At 42.8% G+C, this 26,926-nt stretch overlaps 1 protein-coding gene across 1 annotated transcript in view; it reads right to left on the bottom strand.

The window, feature by feature from the left end:
- Positions 1 to 26,926, bottom strand: part of LOC110503554 (uncharacterized) — a 52,779-nt gene that overhangs the window by 22,809 nt on the left and 3,044 nt on the right. The window contains exon 2 of the mRNA XM_036961810.2: positions 22,932 to 23,264. Coding sequence (XP_036817705.2) covers positions 22,932 to 23,264 — 333 coding nt within the window. The remainder of the gene's footprint in view (positions 1 to 22,931; positions 23,265 to 26,926) is intronic.

The raw sequence follows: 26,926 nt of genomic DNA, 5'->3' as shown, positions 1-26,926 counted from the left end.
TTAACAGAAAATAGAAAAAAACAGAAGGAGATTTGACCAAAATCCTGCTGCCAAACTTTGCATCTGCACAGTTCTTCCAGTAAAAGTGTTTTTGTCAACAAAATCTGCGTAAATTGTTGAAAATAGTCATTGCGCATAGAGTTGTAGGGTTTGGTAAACATTGAAATGAAATGTTTTTAGTTTGGCATATATTTTAAGTGAAGAATCTGAGTGTCAGCGCAATTCCGTTACCATGGAATTGCCCAACTGTTTAATTTTGAAGGTCTTGGGACTACATTTTTGTATGAACTGTGCTATAAAGGTCATTATCAAAAACCGTATCGCATCATTTTCCAATAATGCCATACTACAAAACAGATACACAGTCCAACACACTTCAAAATGTCGTCTATCAGTAATGCAATAAACACAGATATGCAAATCAGACGCACAGAAGCATGTATGCCAAAGTATACACACAACAATAGGATAAATATAAGCACCAACCAAATCATTATTATTATTGTTTTAAACCACAATATTCTGATGTGAAATATATACTGCAAATTAGCGGTCGACCGATTATGATTTTTCAACGCCGATAACGATACCGATTATCGGAGGACCAGAAAAAGCCGATACCGATTAGTCGGCCGATTTTTAAATATATTTGAAATAATGACAATTACAATAATACTGAATGAACAATGAACCCTTTTATTTTAACTTAACTTAATACATAAATACAATCTATTTAGTCTCAAATAAATAATGAAACATGTTCAATTTGGTTTAAATAATGCAAAAACACAGTGTCGGAAAAGAAAGTAAAAGTGCAATATGTGCCATGTGAAAAAGCTAACGTTTAAGTTCCTTGCTCAGAACATGAGAACATATGAAAGCTGGTGGTTCAATATTCCCAGTTCTTCATTATTCCCAGTTAAGAAGTTTTAGGTTGTAGTTATTATAGGAATTATGACGCGTCGACTATTTCTCTATATACCATTTGTATTTCATATACCTTTGACTATTGGATGTTCTTATAGGCACTTTAGTATTGCCAGCCTAATCTCAAGAGTTGATAGGCTTGAAGTCATAAACAGAGCTGTGCTCAAGCATTGCTAAGAGTTTCTCGCAAACGCAGTAAAGTTCTGTTTGAATGAATGCTTACGAGCCTGCTGCTGCCTACCACCGCTCAGTCAGACTGCTCTATCAAATATCAAATCATAGACTTAATTATAATATAATAAACACACAGAAATACGAGCCTTTGGTCATTAATATGGTCAAATCCAGAAACTATCATTTTGAAAACCAAACGTTGAAAGTGAAAGACGGAACAATTCCGTATTTTGTCGAACGGGTGGCAACCCTAAGTCTAAATATTGCTGTTACATTGCACAACTTTCAATGTTATGTCATAATTATGTACAATTCTGGCAAATTAATTGCGGTTTTTGTTAGGAAGAAACACAGTTCGCAACGAGCCAGGCGGCCCAAACTGTTGCAAACCTTACTCTGCTTGCACTGAACGCAAGAGAAGTGACACAATTTCCCTAGTCAATATTGCCTGCTAACATGCATTTATTTGAAAATATGCAGGTTTCAAAATATATACTTATGTGTATTGATTTTAAGAAAGGCATTTATGTTTATGGTTAGGTACATTTCTGCAACGATTGTGCTTTTTTGGCGAATGCACTTTTGTTAAATCATCACCCGTTTGGCAAAGTAGGCTGCGATTCGATTAAAAATGAACAGGCACCGCATTGATTACATGCAACACAGGACAAGCTAGTTAACCTAGTAATATCATCAACCATGTGTAGTTAACTAGTGATTATGTGAAGATTGATTCTTTTTTATTAAGATAAGTTTAATGCTAGCTAGCAACTTGCCATGGCTCCTTGCAGCCACAAGGTCCTTTTGACGCTGCACTCGGGTAACAGGTGGTCAGCCTCCCACGCAGTCTCCTCGTGGATTGCTATGTAATAGGCCTTAATCGGCGTCCAAAAAGTCAGACTACCGTTTGTTACGAAAACTCTAAATCGTCCATAATTAATCAGCCGTGCCAAATACACACACTCCACATATATCCACTCGCTCTCTTACACACTGACAGAAACATACAAACAAACGTTCTTTGACACACCATGTTTCCCTCTCTCCTTGTCACTCGACATTGCAGCTCCACCACAGCAGACTGGTTCCACTCACTCTCTTACAAGTCAGGTTAGAAACACACAGATACGTCGCTAAGGTCGCTAAGGGGGAACGAAACAGGCATGACCGAGTACACAGTGTGTGCGTGTGCGTGCCTGCGTGTGTAAACAACAGTAATGAGACACAGGGTCACTGATGACATCAGCGACAATGACAATAATGCAGGGATATTTCTACCTTTAGTCACCAAAACAACAACAATGTGATATTTGCGCTATTTGGGACAATAACAGCAGGAGGGATGACAGAGCCGGGGGAGTGACATGTGTGTTGTTTATGTCTGAGAGCGTGGTGTGTGTGTGTGTGTTTGTGTGTTTGTCAGGGTGCAATGTCGTTGTGGGAGTGTGTGTGGGAGCGCAGTGTTGTCCGGTGTGTGTGCGCAGACTACCACAGTGTGTTTTGTGTGTGTCATTTCATTGTTCACTGTGTGTGTGAGCATGTGTGTGTGCGTGTGTCGTCTAAAACTGAGGAGAGAGCTCAAAGAATGGCAGTGAGTTGAGAGGCTGGAAAAAAAGAACATTTAAAACACTTTCAAATGTAAGATGATTCGTTCAAGAGGACACTCAACTGGACTTTCCTAACCTCACTATTTCCCCCAGAAAACATTCATGGAATGTCTATCATCTCTTGCAGAACTGTCATTTGTTTCATCTTCTCTTAAACCAGTGTTCTGGAAACATTTGACAAATGTTACCCCTCGTAACCTCTCCATCCGCAACAAGTCTGGGGGTTGATGTTGCTGTGGGCTGGAGGGATGGATGGGGCCTTTTTCCATTTGGACATACCACAGCTCCACAGTTCCAGGTCTCTCATGCTATGCCCTCGTTGACCACTCTTCTTAACAGGCTGTGTTAGCATGGAGAGAGAACGAGAGGGAGTTCCCAAAACAAGACGCAATAACAACAAGGAAATGAAACAGCCATAAATCGCTGGAAACTGTCTGATTGTTTCTCCTTCCCTTCCCTTTCAGTCTACCATACATAAAAGAAGGCCTAAGTTAATTGTGCCCAGACAGATCCCCATTAATGCCCACAATCCTACCCCTCCACATTCCTTTTCCTCAAAGCTCATGGAGCCAGGTGTGCTCCTCTCTCTCCATTTATCCCTGATGTTTAGTCTCTCTGCCTTTCTCTCTCTCTCTCTATTGTGTATTTTATTCCTCTCACTCCATTTAGGATGGGCACCATGACCCTCCCCCTCCAGTCACTCCCCACCTCTCTCTCAGACATGGGCAGGGAAGGATATCCCGGCTGAGCCAGGCTGTACAAACACAGCTCTACGACAGGAAGGACTCCCAGCCCCGAGAGAGGAATTTCCCTTACACACACGCGCGCACACACACACACACACACACACACACACACACACACACACACACACACACACACACACACACACACACACACACACACACACACACACACACACACACACACACACACACACACACACACACACACACACCAAAAGTGCACATGAGAAATATGACAGTCAAAACTATCGACTATAACAGTATTTTTTTTATCTCTCTCTCTCTCTCTCTCTCTCTCGCTCTCTCTCTCTCTCTCTCTCTCTCTCTCTCTCTCTACCTCTCTCTACCTCTCCACCTCCATCACCGCATTTTCTACATTCTACATGAGCAGCACACCAATCATTCTGCTACCAGGCCCATTACCATGAAAACCTCTCTCTCATACAGATGGCACCACTCTCCTGAAGTATCAATAGCCCAACTGTAATTATAGACACACATACACACACACACACACGTCCCCTCAGTAACAGTGTTGTCATGACAGCGGTGCTTGAAGCTGGATACCACCACACCAGCAACACCCAAATGGAATCACAGCAACAGTGGGTCCATCCCAAATGGCACGCTATTCCTTATATAGTGCACTATACCCTATGGGCCCTGGTCAAAAGTAGTGCACTACGTATGGAAAATAGGGTGCCATTTGAGACACAGCCAGTTTTACCTTTCCAAGACAGACCGATCCGCTAGTGTGAATTTACAACAGGTACATGAATAGAAGGGGTTATGTTAAATAGTAGTAAGAATATGGATTTGCCAATGAGGCGAAATCTGTCGTTCTGCCCCTGAACAAGGCAGATAACCCACTGTTCCCAGGCCGTAATTGAAAATAAGAATTTGTTCTGAACTGACTTGCCTAGTTAAATAAAGGTTAAAATGAGAGTACATCCTGGTGAATTGATTTTGGCACAGCTTTGATAGGCATTTATAATTCTGGAATACTGGCTGCTTTCTAAATAACTTAGAGCATAGAATTAGAATGACTTCTAATCTGACTATTTCTAAAAGAGAGAGAACCAACACTGAATGTACAAAACATTAAGAACACCTGCTCTTTCCATGACAGACTGACCAGGTGAACCCAGGTGAAAGCTATGATCCCTTATTGATGTCACCTCAAATCAGTGCATATGAAGGGGAGGGGACCGGTTCAAAAATGATTTTTAAGCCTCGAGACAATTGAGACACGGATAAATGTATGTTCTAATCATATATATGTTTCACCTTTATTTAACCAGGTAGGCCAGTAGAGAACAAGTTCTCATTTACAACTAGAGGAAGAGGGCTCAGGGAAGAACCATATTAAATGCTATCAACATCATAATACTTGATCAAGCCTTACAATAACAGAGGGAAAACAAATCTATGCAGTGTGTGTGGAAATGGACATCCCTCTCCCTCTATTACAAGTTCATCTATTGCTCTCGTACTCTACCTGTTCCCTCTCCCTCTTTCTCTTCCCTTCCTCATTACGTACTGTGACACGCAACTCTTCAGGGAAGTTAGGAACCGATATACACAGGCAGTTAGGAAAGCAAAGGCCAGCTTTTTCAAACAGAAAGTTGTATCCTGTAGCACAAACTCAAAAAAGTTCTGAGACACTGTGAAGTCCATGGAGAATAAGAACATCTCCTCCCAGCTGCCCACTGCACTGAGGCTAGGAAACAATGTCACCACCGATAAATCCATTATGATTGAGAATTTCAATAAGCATTTTTCTACGGCTGGCCATGCTTTCCATCTGGCCACCCCTACCCCGGTCAACAGCCCTGCACCCCCCACAGCAACTCACCCAAGCCTCCCCCATTTCTCCTTCATCCAAATCCAGATAGCTGATGTTCTGAAAGAGCTGCAAAATCTGGACCCCTACAAATCAGCTGGGCTATACAATCTGGACCCTCTCTTTCTAAAATGATCTGCCAAAATTGTTGCAACCCCTATTACTAGCCTGTTCAACCTCTCGTATCGTCTGAGATTCCCAAAGATTGGAAAGCTGCCGTGGTCATCCCCCGATTCAAAGGGGGAGACACTCTAGACCCAAACTGCTACAGACCTATATCTATCCTACCCTGCGTTTCTAAGGTCTTCGATAGCCAAGTTAACAAACAGATTACCGACCATTTCGAATCCCACCGTACCTTCTCCCGCTATGCAATCTGGTTTCAGAGCTGGTCATGGGTGCACCTCAGCCACGCTCAAGGTCCTAAACGACATCATAACCGCCATCGATAAGAGACATTACTGTGCAGCCATATTCATCGACCTGGCCAAGGCTTTCGACTCTGTCAATCACCACATCCTCATCGGCAGACTTAAAAGCCTTGGTTTCCCAAATGACTGCCTCGCCTGGTTCACCAACTACTTCTCTGAGAGTTTAGTGTGTCAAATCGGAGGGCCTGTTGTCTGGACCTCTGGCAGTCTCTATGAGGGTGCCACAGGGTTCAATTCTCGGGCTGACTCTCTTCTCTGTATACATCAATGATGTCGCTCTTGCTGCTGGTGATTCTCTGATCCACCTCTACACAGACGACACCATTCTGTATACTTCTGGCCCTTCTTTGGACACTGTGTTAACTAACCTCCAGACGAGTTTCAATGCCATACAACTCTCCTTCCGTGGCCTCCAACTGCTCATAAATGCAAGTAAAACGAAATGCATACTTTTCAACCGTTCACTGCCCGCACCTTCCAGCCCATCCAGCATCACTACTCTGGACGGTTCTGACTTAGAATATGTGGACAACTACAACTACAAATAAACTATGAGTTTACAGCCAACTGGTTAGACTGTAAACTCTCCTTCCAGACTCACATTAACCTCTCTAGGGTAGGTGGCAGCATTCGGAATTTTGGATGAAAAGCATGCCCAAATTAAACGGCCTGCTACTCGGGTCCAGAAGATATGATATGCATATAACTGGTAGATGTGGATAGAAACCACTCTAGCGTTTCCAAAACTGTTAAAATAGTGCCTGTGAGTATAACAGAACTGTTTTGGCAGGCGAAAATCTGAGAAAAATCCATTCAGGGAGTTTTTTTATTTTCGTTTTGTAGTTTTCTATTCAATGCCATTATAGTATCCATTGAGTTAGGACTCAATTTGCAGTTCCTATGCCTTCCACTATATGTCAACAGTCTTTAGACATTGTTTCAGGCTTGTATTCTTATAAATGAGGGAGTAAGACCGGTCTGAATGAGTGGACCCTCCCGTGTCGCATTTCTTGTTTACCTTTTATATTGACCATGTTATTGTCTGGTTGAAATATTATAGATCATTTAGGCTAAAAACAACCTGAGGATTGAATATAAACATCGTTTGACATGTTTCTATGAACTTTACGGATACAATTTGGATTTTTTTTGTCTGCCAGTTTTGACTGCGTTTGAGCCTGTAGATTACTGAAGAAAACGCGCGAACAAAACGGAGGTTTTTGGATATAAAGAGACTTTATCGAACAAAAGGAACATTTATTGAGTAAATTAATGTCTTCTGAGTGCCACCATATGAAGATCATCAAAGGTAAGGGATTTATTTTATCTATATTTCTGAGTTTTGTAACGCTTTTGCTTGGCTGGTTACTGTTTGTAATAATTTGTCAACTGGGCTATGTTCTGGGCTAGGTATGTTCTGGGCTAGGTATGCTTTTGCCGAAAAGCATTTCATAAATCTGACACCGTGGTTGGATTAACAAGAAGTTCATCTTTAAACCTATGTAAAACATGTTTTGTTTTCGGAATTTTTATAATGAGCATTTCTGTATTTGAATTGGGCGCTCTGCAATCTCACTGGATGTTGGCCAGATGGGACGCTAGTGTCCCACATACCCTAGAGAGGTTAAGCATCTCCAATCCAAAATTAAATCTAGAATTGGCTTCCTATTTTGCAACAAAGCATCCTTCACTCATGCTGCCAAACATACCCTCGTAAAACTGACCATCCTACCGATCCTCGACTTCGGCAATGTCATTTACAAAATAGCCTCAAAATAACACTCTACTCAACAAATTGGATGCAATCTATCACAGTGCCATCCATTTTTTCACCAAAGCGCCATATACTACCCACCACTGCAACCTGTACGCTCTCGTTGGCTGGCCCTCGCTTCATACTCGTCGCCAAAACCACTGGCTCCAGGTCATCTACAAGTCTTTGCTAGGTAAAGCCCCGCCTTATCTCAGCTTACTGGTCAACATAGTAGCTCTTACCCGTAGCAAGTGCTCCAGCAGGTATATTTCACTGGTCACCACCAAATCACCGCAAATTCTTCCTTTGGCCGCCTTTCCTTCCAGTTTTCTGCTGCCTTGACTGAAACGAACTGCAAAAATCACTGAAGCCTTGAAGCCTCATATCTCCCTCACAAATTTTAAGCACCAGCTGCCAGAGCAGCTCACAGATCACTGCACCTGTACATTGCCCATCTGTAAATAGCCCATCCAACTACCTCATCCCCATACTGTATTTATTGATTTATTTATCTTGCCCCTTTGCACCCCAGTATCTTTACTTGCACATTCATCTTCTGCACATCTATCACTCCAGTGTTTAATTGCTATATTGTAATTACTTCGCCACAATGGCCTATTTATTGCAAACCTCCCTTATCTTACCTCATTTGCACATGCTGTATATAGATTTTTTTTCGACTGTATTATTGATTGTATGTTTGTTTATTCCATGTGTAGCTCTGGGTTGTTGTATGTGTCTAAATGCTTTGCTTTATCTTGGCCAGGTCTCAGTTTTCAAAGAGAACTTGTTCTCAACTAGCCTACCTGGTTAAATAAAGGTGAAATTAAAATGGCTTCTCTCGCACTACCTCTTTCTTTACACATTGTTATCTGTCTCTCAAACAGAGGATGGATGGAATTGGAGGAGACATACAGGGAGAAAAATACAAAGAGAGCAGCAATGCATATACACTGCGTTTCAAAGGTTTGGGGTCACTTAGAAATGTCCTTGTTTTCCATGACAACATACATGAAATGAGTTGCAAAATGAATAGGAAATATAGTCAAGATGTTGACAGGGTTATAAACAATGATTTTTAATTGAAATAATAATTGTGTCCTTCAAACTTTGCTTTCGTCAAAGAATCCTCCATTTTCAGCAATTACAGCCTTGCAGACCTTTGGCATTCTAGTCTGAAGAGATTTCACCCCAGGCTTCCTGAAGAACCTCCCACAAGTTGGATTGGCTTGATGGGCTCTTCTTACGTACCATACGGTCAAGCTGCTCCCATAATGGCTCAAAAGGGTTGAGATCGGGTGACTGTGCTGGTCACTCCATTATAGACTGAATACCAGCTGACTGCTTCCTAAATAGTTCTTGCATAGATTGGAGCTGTACTTTGGGTCATTGTCCTGTTGTAGGAGGAAATAGGCTCCAATTAAGCGCCGTCCACAGTGTATGGCTTGGAGTTGCAAAATGGATTGATAGCCTTCCTTCTTTAAGATCCCTGTAACCCTGTACAAATCTCCTACTTTACCACCACCAAAGCACCCCAGACCATCACATTGCCTCCACCATGCTTGACAGAGGGCGTCAAGCACTCCTCCAGCATCTTTTCATTTTTTTCTGCATCTCACAAATTTTCTTCTTTGTGATCCGAACACCTCAAACTGAGATTAATCTGTCCATAACACTTTTTTCCAATCTTCCTCTGTCCAGTGTCTGTGTTCCTTTGCCCATCTTAATCTTTTCTTTTTATTGGCCAGTCTGAGATATGGCTTTTCCTTTGTAACTCAGCCTAGAAGGCTAGCATCCGGGGGTTGCCTCTTCGCTGTTGACGTTGAGAATGGTGTTTTGCAGGTACTATTTCATGAAGCTGCCAGTTGAGGACTTGTGAGGCGTTTGTTCCTCAAACTAGACACTCTAATGTACTTATCCTCAGTTGTGCACCCGGGCCTCCCACTCCTCTTTCTATTCCGGTTAGAGCCAGTTTGCATCGTTCTGTGAAGGGAGTAGTACACAGCATTGTACGAGATCTTCAGTTTCTTGGCAATTTCTCGTATGGAATAGCCGTCATTTCTCAGAACAAGCATAGACTGACGAGTTTCAGAATAAAGCTCTTTGTTTCTGGCCATTTTGAGCATGTAATCAAACCCACAAATGCTGATGCTCCAGGTACTCAACAAGTTTAAAGAAGGCCAGTTGTATTGCTTCTTTAATGAGCACAACAGTTTTCAGCTGTGCTAACATAATTGCAAACGGGTTTTCTAATGAGCAATTAGCCTTTTAAATTATAAACATGGATTAGCTAACACAACGTGTCATTGGAACACAGGAGTGATGGTTGCTGATAATGGGCCTTTGTACGCCTATGTAGATATTCCATAAAAAAATTCCATTAAAAAATCAGCCGTTTCCAGCTACAATAGTCAAGTACAACATTAACAATGTCTACACTGTATTTCTGATCAAATTGATGTTATTTTAAACTCTCTGCAAGTAAGGCTAGTTTCCTGAATTTCCTCCAGTCTGACGTGCCCAAAGTAAACTGCCTGTTACTCAGGCCCAGAAACTAGGATATGCATATGAAAACACTCTGAAGTTTCTATAACTGTTAAAATAATGTCTGTGAGTATAACATAACTGATATAGCAGGTGAAAACCAGAGGAAAATTGATCCGTAAATAATTTTTGGCTTCCAGTAGATGTCAACAGTCTTTATACAAGGTTTTAGGTTTAAGTATTTGTAGTCGTTCCAAGTTGAGTGCCAGGGCAAAAGTAATGGGTGCGCTCTTCGTTCTTTTCCTTTGCTATTGAACATAGTAATCTCTGTCTGAAATATTAGCGTTTATTTAGATATTAGACAACCTGAGGATTAATAAAAAACATTGTTTGACTCGTTTGGATGAACTTTGCTGGTAACTTTTTGGAATCCTTTGTATGCAAGTTGAAGGACTGGATTATTGAATTCAATGGCGCCAACTACACAGCGTTTTTGGGATATAAAGATGGACTGTATCGAACAAAACAACCATTCATTGTGTAGCTGGGACCCTTGGGATTGCAAACAGAGGAAGATCTTAAAAAGTAAGAGATTTATTTTATCGCTATTTGTTATTTCGTGACGCCTGTGCTGGTTTGGAAAATATGCTAATGTGAGGTGATGTCCTCAGACAATCGAATGCTATGGTTTTGCCGTAAAGCCTTTTTGAAATCTGACAACGCAGTTTGATTACCAAGAGTCTAAGCTAAAGAATCATGTATGACACTTGTATTTTCATGAATGTTTAATATTACGATTTTGTATTTGAATATGGGGCGCTCCGATTTCACCGGATGTTGTCGAATTTATCCCGCTTGCGATGGTGTACACAGTTGAAGTCAGAAGTTTACATACACTTAGGTTGGAGTCATAAAAACTCATTTTTCAACGACTCCACAAATTTCTTGTTAACAAACTATACTTTCGGCAAGTCGGTTAGGACATAAACTTTGTGCATGACACAAGTAATTCTTCCAACAATTGTTTACAGACAAATTATTTCACTTATAATTCACTGTATCACAATTCCACTGGGTCAGAAGTTTACATACACTAAGTTGACTGTGGCCTTTAAACAGCTTGGAAGATTCCAGAAGATGATGTCATGGCTTTAGAAGCTTCTGATAGGCTAATTGACATCATTTGAGTCATTTGGAGGTGTACCTGTGGTTGTATTTCAAGGCCTAACTTCAAACTCAGTGCCCCTTTCCTTGACATCATTGGAAAATCTAAAGAAATCAGGGGGGATCATCGTGACCCTGTCCATATAATTACGCCTCTGTTCCTTTATGCTTTCCATCTTTTTGTTTTTCTTTCATTCAGGACATGATTAGTATCAGACTCTTCACCCCCTCCCATTCCACCCCTCCTCCTCTCTCTCTGTCTTTGAGTAACATTCTTAGCAGGTTAATTGGCTTGACAAAGGTATGTGATTCCAGGCTACTTCAAACGCTCTGAAACAACAGAGCCCTTGCGGCATGGCATGTTCCCTCCCTGACTCCCCCTCATCTCCCCCATCGTGTCCCCCTCGCCTCACCGGCCCACAGCGAGACGCCCCCTCTGGCTTCCGCAGGAAATTACCTTGTCTGGTCACTTGGCTGCTAAAAATCCACACTTGTGTGTTTAGTGTGCGGCACGGCGAGTGAGAAAGTAGGTATGGGGATGGGTGTATGGGTGTATGGGTGTATGGGTGTATGTGTGTGTGTGTGTGTGTGTGTGTGTGTGTGTGTGTGTGTGTGTGTGTGTGTGTGTGTGTGTGTGTGTGTGTGTGTGTGTGTGTGTGTGTGTGTGTGTGTGTGGTCACTGGATGGCCTCTCAAAAGTTCTCCAGTTTCTACTTTCTCAGTAAACCGGATTCAAGGTTGTGGAGCGAAAAAATCTGTCCATCCCAAAAATATAGACAACTACCCTCAAGTACACACCCCACCCACTCTCTTTTCCCAGAGATGAGATGTCAGGTTAGTGAGTCAATCACCCACAGACCGACAGCAGAACAGAATGAGAGCAGTGTTTGTGTGTTAATCATGAGTAGCACGTGTGAAATGCTTGATAGTGTATGTGATGTAAACAGAGAGGTCTACTTTCTTGGGGACCTGAATATTGACTGGTTTTCATCAAGCTGTACACTGAAGAGGAAGCTTCTTACAGTAACCATCGCCTGTAATCTAGTTTAGGTTATTAATCAACCTACCATAGTGTTAACAAACACGACAGGAACAAGATCATCCACATGTATTAATCACATTTTTACTAATGCTGTAGAACTTTGTTCGAAAGCTATATCCGTACCCATTGGATGCAGTGATCACAATATAGTTGATGATAAATATGCGCCTGTAAAGAAACTGACTGTTAGAACTGTTAAGGCTCCATGGATTGAAGAGGAATTTTAAAAACTGTATGGTTGAAAGAGATGGGGCAAAAGGAGTGGCTAATAAGTCTGGCTGCACATCTGACTGGCTTACGTACTGCAAATTGAGAAATTATGAGACTAAACTCAACAAAAAGAAGAAGAAACGTTATGAAGCCAAGATCAATGATATAAAGAATGATGATTTTTTTTTTTATGTACTTTAAATTAAACTAGGGACAGAAAGACAAATTAAACTCCATCTACCATCAAATCAGATGGCTTATTCATTATTTTAAAGATTATTTAATTGACAAAGTGGGCAAATCTAGGCAGGAATTGCCCATGACAAACAGTGAGCAATTATATTAATGTATAAAAAAACTAATAATGATAGAAAAGCATGGCAAGTTTGAATTTTGTAAAGTTAGTGTGGGAGAGGTGTAAAAATTATTGTTACCGATCAATAATGACAAACCTCCTGGCATTGACAACTTAGATGGAAAGCTACTGAGGATGATTGCTGACTCTATAGCCACTCCTATCTGTCATATTTTTTATCTGAGCCTAGAGCAAAGTCTTTGTCCTCAGGCCTGGAGGGAAGGCAAAGTAATTCCGCTACCCAAGAGTGGTAAAGCGGCCTTTACTGGTTCTAACAGCTGACCTATCAGCTTGCTGCCAGCTCTTAGAAAACTGTTGGGATAAATTGTGTTTGACCAAATACAATGCTATTTCTCTGTAAACAAATGAACAACAGACTTTCAGCATGCTTATAGAGAAGGGCACTCAACATGTACTGCACTGACACAAATGACTGATGATTGGTTAAGAGAAATTGATAATAAGAAGATTGCGGGAGCTGTACTGTTAGATCTCAGTGCAGCATTTGATATTATTGACCATAACCTGCTGTTAAAAAACGTAAGTGCTATGGCTTTTCAACCTCTGCCATATTGTGGATTCAGAGCTATCTATCTAATAGAACTCAAAGGGGTTTATTTAATGGAAGCGTCACTAATGTCAAACATGTAAAGTGTGGTGTACCGCAGGGCAGCTCTCTAGGCCCTCTACTCTTTTCTATTTTTACCAATGACCTGCCACTGGCATTGAACAAAGCATGTGTGTCCATGTATGCTGATGATTCAACCATATACACAACAGCAACCACAGCTAATGAAGTCACTGAAACCCTTAACAAAGAGTTGCAGTCTGTTTTGGATTGGGTGGCCAGTAATAAACTGGTCCTGAACATCTCTAAAACTAAGAGCATTGTATTTGGTACAAATCATTCCTTAAGTGCTAGACCTCAGCTGAATCTGGTAATGAATGGTGAGGCTGTTGAACAAGTTGAGGAGGCTAAATTACTTGGCGTTACCTTAGATTGTAAACTGTCATGGTCAAAACATGTAGATTCAATGGTTGCAAAGATGGGGAGAGGTCCAGCCGCAATAAAGAGATGCTCTGCTTTTTTGACACCACACTCCAAAAAGCAAGTTCTGAAAGCTCTAGTTTTGTCTAATCTTGATTATTGTCCAGTCGTGTGTCCAGTGCTGCAAGGAAAGACCTAGTTAAGCTTTTTGGGATAGGGGGCAGCATTTTCACTTTTGGATGAATAGTGTGCCCAGAGTGAACTGCCTCCTACTCTGTCCCTGATGCCAATATATGCATATTATTAGTAGTATTGGATAGAAGACACTCTGAAGTTTCTAAAACTGTTTGAATGATGTCTGTGAGTATAACAGAACTCATATGGCATTCGAAAACCTGAGAGAAATCCAACCAGGAAGTGGGACATCTGAGGTTTGTAGTTTTTCAAAGCTTTGCCTACCTACATTGAGATATGGATGAGGTTGCACTTACTAGGGCTTCCATTAGATGTCAACTGTCTTTTGAAAGTTGAATGAGGATTCTACTATAAAGCAGGGGCTCATGATACCTGTTTGAGTCAGTGGTCTGGCAGAGAGCCTCGGTCTCATGACGCGCGCTCCCGACAGAGTTACCTTGCGTTCCAATGCTTTTTCTGAAGACAGGAATTCTCCGGTTGGAACATTATAGATGTTTATATTAAAAACATCCTAACGATTGATTCCATACATCGTTTGACATGTTTCTAAAGGACTGTAAACTGAACTTTTCGAGTTTTTGTCTGGATAAAATGCTCGCGCCTCATGAAGATGGATTACTGGGCTGAACATGTTAACAACAAGTGGCTATTTGGACATAAATTGTGGATCTTTATGGAACAAATCAGTAATTTATTCATTTAACTGGGATTCCTGGGAGTGCCTTCTGATGATGATCATCAAAGGTAAGTGAATATTTATGGTGTTGTTTCTAACTTTGTTGATTCCAAAATGGCGGCTATTCCTCTGGCTGTTTTGGGTTATGAGCGCCGTTCTCAAATGATGCTTTTTCCATAAAGTTTTTTTAAAATCTGACACAGCGGTTGCATTAAGGAGAAGTCTATCTTTAATTCTGTGAATAACAACAGTATCTTTTATCAATGTTTATTATGAGTATTTCTGCTAAAATCACCGGATGTGTTGGAATCAAAACATTACTGCACATAAGGCGCCAATGTAAACTGAGATTGTTGGATATAAATATGCACATTATCAAACAAAACATACATGTATTGTGTAACATCATGTCCTATGAATGTCATCTGATGAAGATCATCAAAGGTTAGTGATTCATTTTATCTATATTTCTGCTTTTTATGACTCCTATCTTTGTCTGGAAAAATGTCTGAGTGTTTTTGTGACCTGGCTCTGACCTAACATAATCGTTTGTTGTGCTTTAGCTGTAAAGCATTTTTGAAATCGAACACGATGGGTAGATTAACAAGATGTTTATCTTTCATTTGCTGTATTGGACTTGTTAATGTGTGAACGTTACATATTTCGAAAAAATATTTTTGAATTTCTCGTACTGCCTTTTTAGCGGCATGTTGTCGAGGGCTAGAAAGGTTAAAGTGCAGCTGGCCCAGAACAGAGCGGCACATTTTGCTCTTCATTGTAATCATAGGGCTAATATTAATTATACGCACGCCAGTCTCTCTTGGCTAAGAGGAGAGGAGAGACTGACTGCATCACTTCTTATTTTGATAAGAAAATCCCAAATTCTTTGCATAGTCAACTTACACACAGCTCTGACACAAACACTTATCCTACCAGACATACCATCAGGGGTCTTTTCATAGTCCCCAAATCCAGAACAAATTCAAGAAAACATACAATATTATATAGAGCCCTTATTGCATGGAACTTCCTTCAAAATCATATCGCTCAAATAAACAGCAAACCTGGTTTCAAAAAACAGATAAAGCCTCCCGGCACAACGCCTCTACCCTATTTGACCTAGATAGGTTTGTTGTATGCCATTGATATGTAGGCTACGTGCGCCTTTTTAAAAAGGTATATAGTTCTATCCTTGAGCTGTTCTTGTCTAATGATGTTCTGTATTATGTCATTCTGTATTACGTGTCATGTTTTGTGTGGACCCCAGGAAGAGTAGCTGCTGCTTTTTGTAACAGCTAATGGGGATCCCAATAAAATACCAAATACCAAAGTTAGAGACTGTGGCTTCCAAGGCGCCATAGAGAGATTAAAAAGAAGGATAGGACTTGGAAGATGACATATAAAGGACAGGGAACTGCACTTGGGACCCAGGGGTTTATCCAATTCACTACGTTGCATTCACTGTGTCCCTGAACAGGGATGCCCCCAGGGAAACCGTTAATAGTATGACCATTGTTCCCTGCTACATCTAATTCCCACCGCAAAAGAAGCTACAGTGAGCTCCAAAAGTATTGGGAAAGGGAATTTTGTTTTGCTGTTATGGTTCTGTACTCCAGCACTTTGGATTTTGGATTTTAAATGATACAATAGATTTGAGGTTAAGTTAAAGTGCAGATTGCCAGTTTTAATATGAAGATATTTTCATCCATTTTGGGTGAACTTACAACACTTTTTTTTACATAGTCCCCCTATTTTAGGGGACCAAAAGTAATGGGACAAATTCCCTTATATGTGCATTAAAGTAGTCAAATGTTTCGTATTTGGTCCCATATTCCTAGCACGCAATGATTACAGTTTTTGACTACCAAATTGTTGGATGCATTTGCTGTTAGTTTTGGTTGTGTTTTAGATCATTTTGTGCCCAATAGAAATGAATAGTAAATAATGTATTGTGTCCTTTTGGAGTCCCTTTGTTTGTAAATAAGAATAGAATATGTTTCTAAACACTTCTTGTGGATGCTACCACGATTACGGATAGTCATGAATGAATCGTGATTAATGATGAGTGAGAATGTAACAGAAACACAAATGTCATACCCCCCCAAAAAATGCTAACCTCCCCTGTTGTTGCAATTGTGAGATGTTAGTATGTCTCGTGGGTACGACATTTGTGCGTCTGTAACTCTCTCACTCATCAGTACTCACGATTCATTCAGGACTATCGTAGTTGTTGTATCACTTCAAATTCATATGCTGGAGTACAGAGCCAAAACAACAAAACATTTGTCACTGTGCCATTACTTTTGGAGCTCACTGTATGTGGTTTAACATCAACAGAGGGACAGAAATGAGAGCAAGAGCAGTAACAAGCAAAGGAATGGGTTTCCATGGGGATAAAGAACAGAGAGAGAGAGAGAGAGAGGGAGAAAGAGAGAGAGAGAGAGAGAGACAGAGAGAGAGTAGGAGAGAGAGAGAAAGAGAGAGAGAGAGAGAGAGGGAGACGGAGAGGGAAAGGGAGAGGGAGAGAGAGAGAGACAGAGAGAGAGTAGGAGAGAGAGAGAGTAGGAGAGATAGGGAGAGAGACAGAGAGAGTAGGAGAGAGAGAGAGAGAGAGGGAGAAAGAGAGAGAGAGAGAGAGAGACAGAGAGAGAGTAGGAGAGAGAGAGAAAGAGAGAGAGAGAGAGAGAGGGAGAGGGAGAGGGAAAGGGAGAGGGAGAGAGAGAGAGACAGAGAGAGAGTAGGAGAGAGAGAGAGAGAGAGAGAGAGAGAGAGGGGGAGAGGGAGAGGGAAAGGGAGAGGGAGAGAAGGAGAAAGTGTGTGGGAGTGTTGACAGATGAGTGACTTCGGAGGGGGGGGACACAGGGGATGGAGGATAGAGTAGTAAAGGTAGAGAAACAGAAAAATGGGGGGGTGTTAGAGGGTGCTGGGTGAGGAGTCAATACACTTCTGTAATTACACCTGCTCAACTACTTACAAAGCTGTGTGCCCACGCACTTCTTCAAACACATCATACTCAGATGAACGCACGCACACGGACACACACGTTCCCTCCAGGATCTCCAAGGTGATCTGCTTCCCTCCCCCTCCTAAATCTGCTTCCCCCTCCTGATATAGAAACTCCCATTTCAATCCAATTTGCACACAAATGAAATCATTAAAAGGCTGCCTCCCTAGAGAGTCCTCCAGGTTATTAACTTATCTCTAAAAAACACAAGGCTCAATCCCTGACGGAATCCACTTTCTTTGTGTGTCATGATACACTGTGCGAGCATGGGGTGCTAATTGACAGCATGCATGCCAGTCAATTTGTGCCTGCGCTCCTGTGCGGTGTGGCTACAGAAGCATATACAGTAGGGGAGTATGAGAGGGCGAGAGAGGATTGTGTGTGTGTGTGTGTGTGTGTGTGTGTGTGTGTGTGTGTGTGTGTGTGTGTGTGTGTGTGTGTGTGTGTGTGTGTGTGTGTGTGTGTGTGTGTGTGTGTGTGTGTGTGTGTGTGTGTGTGCGTGCGTGCGTGCGTGTGTGTGTCCAATGTCGGCCCCACAGGTGAGCGTGTATGGGAGAGTCAGTGGCGGACAAAGGAGAGGAAAGCACAAAGGAGGAGTAGAGAAAGCGAGTGAACGAGAGGGAGCAACCCAAATGAAAGAACGCTCCAAGTGAGCTCTCTGTCCTCCTCTCTCCTCTCATAACCCCTTGGTGACTGGGCCAGCCTGACTACCCACACAACGCCAATGCACAGGTAAACCCGCGGTGTGTGTGTGTGTGTGTGTGTGTGTGTGTGTGTGTGTGTGTGTGTGTGCGTCTGAGCGTATTAGAACCAACCTAGAACACAGTAGAGTACTGGCTGAATGACATGTGCGTAATTCCTCTACTTTGAGTGTTTGACAGCAGGGCCATTTTTTGTTTGATATATTTAGAAGTTTTAACCACTAACTCTCACGAACCCTTAGTTAACAAATAGTAGTCCTTCCTCAACAGTTCTGTGGATATATGCCTCTTTTGTCCGTTCTAGCGTGGCCATCTATTGACAACCCTGAGAACTCTAGTTTGGGAACTATGAGACATATTTCAACTATGACCTTTGACTGCTGAAAGGTTCCTGGTACTACAGCCCTCACAAGACTGGCCCATATTCACGAGGTTAGTCGTGTAAACAGTATGTGTGGCACGGAAGGTCTTTCACTCTACAACCTGAACATACAACACAACACTGTACAAGCATGTCTTTTTAAGTAAACTTTATGAACAAATAAGGCAAGTAGTGGGAGCGAATGAAGAAAGAAAAGAAAGAAAGAGAGTGAAAAAAAATGGTATTATTACAGATGATATGGTTACCGAAACACACACACCACACACACATACACGCACGCACTCTGAACGCGAGTCCCGACAGCTGAGAGCTCTCTCCCTCTGGCAGTGAACCTGACCTGGAATCAGATTTAGGGGCTTTAACACTTGAGGTCAGGATTATGAATGATTGACCTAAGATTGACCTAAAGATGAAGAGATGGGGACCACAGCCCGTTCCGTTCTTTTTAATGCCGTTTGTTTAGTGCCTATCACAAAGTCATTTGTCACAGGACTCTTAACAAAAGACTAAGCCCAAGCCCTTCCTCTAAAGCCAGCCCAAGGCAACAACAGCACGATGGGAGACGTTGTTGGGAGTAGACAGCAAAGCAGGCCACTTAAACAGTTCAGTGTACATCATACTGTAACATTGATGTCAACGGGAGCCAGAAAGTTCAAGTCAGGCAGAGCAGATCTAGAGATATGATTCTTAACTGACTTGCCTAGTTAAATAAAGGTTTAAATACAAATAAAAAATAAATTTGAGAGGAACAAGACTTTAGAGAGATTATAATGCACCTTTGTCTGAGAGCTGCCCGGCAACTCCTTCTGGTGCACCGCCTATTCACTCCATCCATTCATTCAGAAACAGTGTAAGTTTCCTCTGCCACATAGACAACGACAAAAAGACAAACCCCACAGACCCCCCCCACCAATCAGATATGAGGTTGGAAACAACAGCAGAAACCGTGCGACTTGAGAGAGATGACCTCACGGTTCTAAAATGCTTTGATATTTTATATCTGAACGGAAACGCCTTGGCTAAAACGTCCCAGACCGGGCCGCTAGCTGTCCCTGGACTTGGGAGTCAAACTGCAGCCAAATACTTCAGTCCATATGATTAGACAGTGAGGGGCTGGGAGACACATGTGCGCACACACACACACACACACACACACACACACACACACACACACACACACACACACACACACTTCTCTGAATAGATGAGTGGAGAGAAAGAGCAAGGGCAGGAGATAAAGAGAGCTCACCTTTCCTCATAATGACTGTGCTCACCTGTTCATCCCCCTCACCTGGGGCAGAGGGATCAGAATACTGCCTGAGCACCCCCCCCCCCCCCCCCCTCCCCCTGTCTCCCCCCCACGGCCTCTCCCCTACCTCCCAGAGATGGCCAAGTCTTTCGGAGCATGCAGTTGCATGGTTTGCTAACTATCTGTCTGATAGTGCACTCAATTTGATGGGCTTATGTCTGTTAAATTGTTTGTCTTTAATGGTGTGCCCCAAAACTCTGTACTTGGTCCTCTCTTATTCACTATCTATATAAATTATTTAGACAAAAATGTCCAAAATGCACAACTTCATTTTTATGCTGATGATACTGTTATTTACTGTTGTGCCTCGTCTCTTACAAAAGCTTTCCAGAACATGCAAACTGCTTTTTATACTGTTCAACATACCTTGTGTCAATTGAAGCTTATCCTCAATACTGAGGAAACTAAACGAATGGTGTTTTCTAATGCAAGAAATAGACCTCTGAACTTTTCACCTATTACTACCTGTCAGGGCAAGGAGATTGAGGTTGTGACCTCATATAAATATCTTGGAATTTTAATTGATGACGGCCTCTCTTTTAAATTGCATATTCAACAACTTACAAAAAAATTGAAGCTGAAATTGGGATTTTATTTTTAGGAATAAGGCCTGTTTTTCTTTTGAAGTCAGAAGGAGGCTAGTATCAGCTACATTTATGCCTTTACTAGACTATGGGAATATGGTATATATGAATGCTTCCGCTCAGTGTTTGAGATCGATTGACACTCTTTACCATGGCACTTTGAGATTTATTTTAAACTGCAAAACCCTTACGCACCACTGCACTTTGTATACCAGGGTTGGCTGGCCTTCTCTAGTCACTCGTAGGCTCAGTCACTGGTATACTTTTATTTACAAAGCCATTTTGGGTTTACTACCTTTTTATTTGTGCATTTTTATGTGGTGGGTACTCTCTTCGTTCGCTGGACTTTATCCTGCTAACTGTTCCAAATGTCCAAACTGAATTTGGTAAAAGGGCTTTTATGTACTCTGCGCCATCATCTTGGAACGCCTTACAAAATACTTTTAAACTGGAAGAACTTGTCCCGATTGAAATCACCGATGAAGGTTTTTGAGGCTGATTCCCTGACCTGTCAATGTTTTTAATTGACTGTTTTATACTCTTGTGAATTCAATGGTTTTTACTAGATTGCTTGTAGTTTTTCATGTTGTCTGTCTGTAATTTTTTGTAATGACTTGGTGCTGCCTATCTTGGCCAGGGCGCTCTTGAATAAGAGATTTTAATCTCAATGAGCCCTTCCTGGTTAAATAAAGGTTAAATAAAAAATAAAGCCATCCCCATAGAGATGCTGGCCTGCCTCGGAGTGTGTGCCCCCCCCCCCCCCCCCCTTCCCCTGCAGCCCAGCCCGCCCCACGGCCAGGTCCTGAAACTGATCCAGACAAGACTTTCTGCTGGAGAATTTTCTCACACTCATACCTGCCACTCACACGCCTCCCCAACATGGAGGAAAGTCACTGACACGGACCGTGTATGAAGACACACTTCCACAGGCGAATGGACTGATACGATTAACGTGAGGCGGATAAACGCGGAGGCGCTGCGTGCGTGCGCGCATGTGTTCCAGATTCCTGAAGCCAGGACACACAGACCTGTGCGCTCCAACACCAGACCAGCTGGTGAGCATGACCAGCCTTATTCCCGGTCCGCCTCTAAATCTCCACCAGGGCTTTGCACAATATTAAAAACATTATTACTAGGCAATATGAATATAATTACAACCATACCGTCAGCTCTCGTTCCCCATTACTATAATACTTTCATTATGAATAACCATTCAACCTCACGGAGGAGGTCAGAAACGAAGCATTCCAGACCTTAATCAAATATAGACCGCTCGCATTGAGACAGCAAACGTTGAAATAAACAAGCGCTCCCATCTCAGGAAGGAAGACAATGTGGATCAGTCGTCCTGCGTGTGCCAAGTCATCTAAAAGGGATACTCGCTGTGGCTCTGGCCCTGAAACGACTCGGGCAAACAGACATTAATTATAGTAAAAAAAACAAACAGGGAACTACTTCTAATGGGCGTGGATGAAGGGATGGAAGGACGGAATGAAAGGATGGAAATGGGGTCGGGGGGGGGGGGACTGCTCGTTGAGGACTTTAGTGCTTTCTACCACCAGCTAAAAGCTTTCACCCCCCTCCAGATGTCTTTCCAGTCCCTTTCCAAACCTCTCCCCTCTCACCCCCCTAGCGAACATCTCAGGGCTTAGTAACAGTCAAATAGAACAACATATTTGTGAGCAGCAGCAATACACAAACCTATGTGAGCCAGAACCAACAGACTTGGACAGTCTTTGGTCAGGGGGCTTTTCTATCCCCCCTCAAGCCCTCCACTCAACCTCAAGGCTTCAAAATTACTCTTTAATTGTATTTGTTGTTTCTATTTTCCCCTCTTCCTGTATTGTTTGGGTCCTCCTTATGGGGGACGGAAGACGAGAAAGATAGAATTGGATTATCGATGGGTCTAATGTGCGATTAATAGGCCTGCTCTTTAATGAATACACGAGTCGTAGCCCCCACCCTGGACTCCGTATCTGATACAGACACAGGCAAGTCAATACACGAAGTCAGACAGAGAAGAGTGATATCAGGGACTTTAACGGAGAAAAAAAAACGCAACAGGGAAGAGTTTAGGAGGAGAGAGAGAAAGGGATGGATAAAGAGAGACAGAGGGAGAATGAGGGAGAGAGAGAGAGAGAGAGGAGGGAGAAAGAGCATCATCTCAGCATCGCACCCAGTGCCCGTGTTTAGACGAGCAGAAAACTGCCACTAGCTTGTGCAAATAGGAGCAAAGCCTCTTGACTGAATGCTAAGAGCTAGTGTCAACACTGTCACAGGTCTCTGTGAGTGTTGACCTACTTGAACCGCAACACATTACCATGGTAACCACATTGTAGCTCCACTTCTATACTCACCGGCCAGGCGTATTTGAAGGGAATGACAATGTGTCCTGTAGTGACATCCCCTCCTCCTTCCCCTCCTCCGTCGTGACCTCGATGACGGAGGGACTGGGTGTTGCCCCCCAGGACGGTGGTGCTGCCCGCCCCGAAGGTGCAGGCTCCGGTGGGGACGACGCGGGCCTGGTACTCCTTGAGGCAAGCCTTGAAGAAGGTGTCACACTGGTCCCTGAGAGAGCAGCGCTGCCCCTCGGTGGCCTGGAGGTCACAGCACTCTCCACTCTGCAGCACACCTTGGGGGTTCTGGAAGTGACGGATCTGCAGCTCAAACATCCCCACTGCACACACAGCCTGGAGAGAGAGGAAGACAGGAGAGTTAGGATGAGGTATAACTCACACACACACACAGCCTGGAGAGCGAGGGAGACAGGAGAGTTAGGATGAGGTATAACTTACACACACACACAACCTGGAGAGAGAGGGAGACAGGAGAGTTAGGATGAGGTATAACTCACACACACACACACAGCCTGGAGAGAGAGGGAGACAGGAGAGTTAGGATGAGGTATAACTCACACACACACACACACAGCCTGGAGCGAGAGGGAGACAGGAGAGTTAGGATGAGGTATAACTCACACACACACACACACACACAGCCTGGAGAGAGAGGGAGACAGGAGAGTTAGGATGAGGTATAACTCACACACACACACAGCCTGGAGAGAGGGAGACAGGAGAGTTAGGATGAGGTATAACTCTCACACACACACACAGAATCATATACACCACCCAAAGAGAGGGTGAATCTACGGAAACAAAAACAACTGGTTTGTTGAAAAAACGTTAAAGAATGTGATGAATACACCTGATCAATGGGTGGAGTATCGCATTTCATCCCAGTGCTCTCCAGCAATGGGATTCTATGGATAGCATTTTCTCTCTCTCTCTCTCTCTCTCTCTCTCTCTCTCTCTCTCTCTCTCTCTCTCTCTCTCTCTCTCTACTGTCATCCTTTTCTAAGTGGTATAAAAAGATAGGGTGATTGAGAAAGGAAAAACAACATTGATTCATACACCCCATCAATCAAATCCCTTCATCCCAATGGAGAGACACGCCCCCACTCCAGCAATCCCTCTCTCTCTCCGTATCTGTCCATTTATCTCCCTCTATCTGTCTCCATCTTTCCCTCCTAGCTTATTTACCCTCCTCCCTCCCTCGCTCTCTTTATCTTCCTCTTTCACCTCTCCCCTCCCCTGTGTCATGCCCTTCCTACACCTCTCCATCTAGCGCGTTCCTTTCTTTCTTCTCCTGTATCAGTACCCCTCCCTTCTTTTCTCTCCCTCTCTCCCCAGTGGGACTCAGACACTGGGAACCTGGCCACGGTTTCTCGGTCCTTCTCCTCCACTTCCTCCTCTATCTGGGAACAGGCTGCAACTCTTGCCCTCGCTCTTTCTCTCTGCACCAGCTCTTCTCCTCTGCCATTCTTCTTTTCATCTCTCTTTCTCCCTCTTTCTCCCTCTCTCTGTCTCTCTCGTTCTCGGTCTCTCCCTCTCCCTTTTCACAGAGCCTACAAAGCATATTCTTCTCAGCTGGGGGCAGAAGGGGACAGACAAGCTGGTAGAGCTAACAAGCCCCCCAGAGGGACAGGTGTGTGTTTGTGTATGTTTGTGTGTTGTATGGCAAGGAAATAATGGTTAGGATTTCCAACCACTATTAAGGCACAAACCACACACACACACGTCACATACACACACGTCACACACACACACACCATGAAATTATGCAATAACGAATAACGGTGTAATAGTCTTGACAAAAGCCAGATAGAAGAATAGCTGGTAAGTCAGCCCAATGTGCTGTTGTATTCTGTCCCTCACCTGCCCCTGTCCCTGGGCTAGGGGGCTAAACTATCCTACATCAAACAGTCTGTGGAGATACAGGCCCACTCATCACTCTGCATCCTCCTTTCTTCCTCTCTCCCCCCCCCCCCCCCCCCCCCTTCTCAGCCATTCCGGGCATACCTGGGTTTCAGCGCTCCATCTGACCGCTCCAAGTGCTCAGCCTCGAGCATCACCATGGAGAGCTATGGTAATTAAGTCCCCAATGAACCCCAAAACAGGGTGAGACCAGGACCACAACCTGACCCTGGATGAACCCAGTTGGATTGTACACTTACTAACGCTATTGTTAAAACCTCTTAGATGTAATGGCAAAATGTAGATTTTCGCCGAAATAGACATACCCAAAAGTAACTGCTATTCATGTGCAATTACATGATTCTGACATGCCAAAACGTATTTTAAAGAAGACATCTGGGAGACGAGGAAATGATCAGAAGATAGGAGTTACATAGTTCAGAATACACAAGATCAAGCACACACAAAATAACCGTTTTTTTTCCCTTCTAATTTTAAAGTCATCTTTCATTGACAAGCTGTAAGTGAATTATTGATTCCCAGAGCTGGAAACACATCAGACGGCTTTCCACAACATGTGAGCAATATCAGAGAAAAAAAATGGGATTGATCGACCTAACAACTAGAAATGGACAGATGTTTTAGTAAGTGATGTCAGGTGTGGACACGGGGCGTTTCCAAGTGTCCCTAAACCTCTCCAAAGTGGCATATGTCTGTAAATGAGATCATTCCAGTGCTATCACATATTTGCAATCCCTAAATGCTATTTGTTCAGTATAAAAACACAATTTCCATATCAATTACCATATCAACCTCACTCAAACATTGTGGTGTTATGAGGTATCCAGGGGACATTCAAGTGTCCTTTCAACCTCTCCAAAGTCTCCAAATGTGGTAATTACACTGTTTTTGCACGCACTGGATATGCCTGAAAAGGTATTGTTCACTATAAAATAAAATAAACTACATTTCTACAACACCAACCTTTCTCAAACATTGTGGGGGTGTCGGTGGACATACAGGGGATATCCAAATGTTTTCATCATATTTTTCATGCGCAAAGATATAGTCACTCGGTCGATATTCGATATTCGTTGCCATTAAGTCATACATCATCAGATAACATTGGAAATAGGCTAGATTTGTTCCTACCAACCCAAGGATTGTCATACCGCCTTTGTCGCTATAGCTCAAGCACAGACCAAAAGGAAGCTTACCGTGTAAAATGATGGCTGTTTGGTGAAAAAAGTACTCTCGGGGCTGGTGATCAAAAACGGTAGGTCACAGGAAGGCAAATAAGACATCCTCATGATCTGTGGAGTCCCGGCTTTCGGTGTGAATCAACGTATTAGGTCTTTATTTTGTTTGTGCTTCACAAAGCTAACCCGAATGTAGGTAACAGCCATCTTGAAATTAGGTCTTTGGCTCGGCCTGCCCTTATGCATTTGTATGCCCATATATGGTAGTAAGTCACACCAAAGATTTTAAGGCACAGATCAATAGCCAATATATCAATATCAATATATTCAGCTTTCCGCAGATACCCTGCTTTTGCAGATAGGGGCTACCGTTCTCATACCAGACTGAATTTAATTTTTAAAAATCAAATAGGGGGTTTAAGAGGTTAACACTTAACTTTTAACACTGTTAAATATGGCACTATCTTGATTGTTCTGTAATAACAGAGTAATATCAGGACAACATTATACACTGTATCAAACAACATTAATATATCATCCTGAATGCTCTTATCTGCATTGCACTGAATTTGACACATCCCCAGACCTCTACTGTTACATGTTATAGTATCTTCAATGCTGAAATGGATGCAGTATATCAACTCTCCTGTGCTGATCCTACATTATAAATGTCCCACAGCACAGTAGAAAGGTCTGCATCGTACTGCAGTAGGGGAAGGGATGTTATATTAGTGAAGAGCTTCAGAGCTGGGTGCAGAGATCCATGTGGATCATTCACATGCCCCAGTGCTACACGGCTGTGGCCGCTGGCCCAACACACACACCCCAGTCCATGAGTCCACACACACACGCGCGCGCACACACACACACACACACGCGCACGCACACACACACACA

The sequence above is a fragment of the Oncorhynchus mykiss genome, chromosome 24 (genome assembly GCF_057628025.1).
Source record: "Oncorhynchus mykiss isolate SJ-2025 chromosome 24, ASM5762802v1, whole genome shotgun sequence".
In the NCBI taxonomy this organism is placed as follows: domain Eukaryota; kingdom Metazoa; phylum Chordata; class Actinopteri; order Salmoniformes; family Salmonidae; genus Oncorhynchus; species Oncorhynchus mykiss.
The sequence above is the reverse complement of the archived record's forward strand: the minus strand, read 5'-3'. Positions and strand labels throughout refer to the sequence as shown.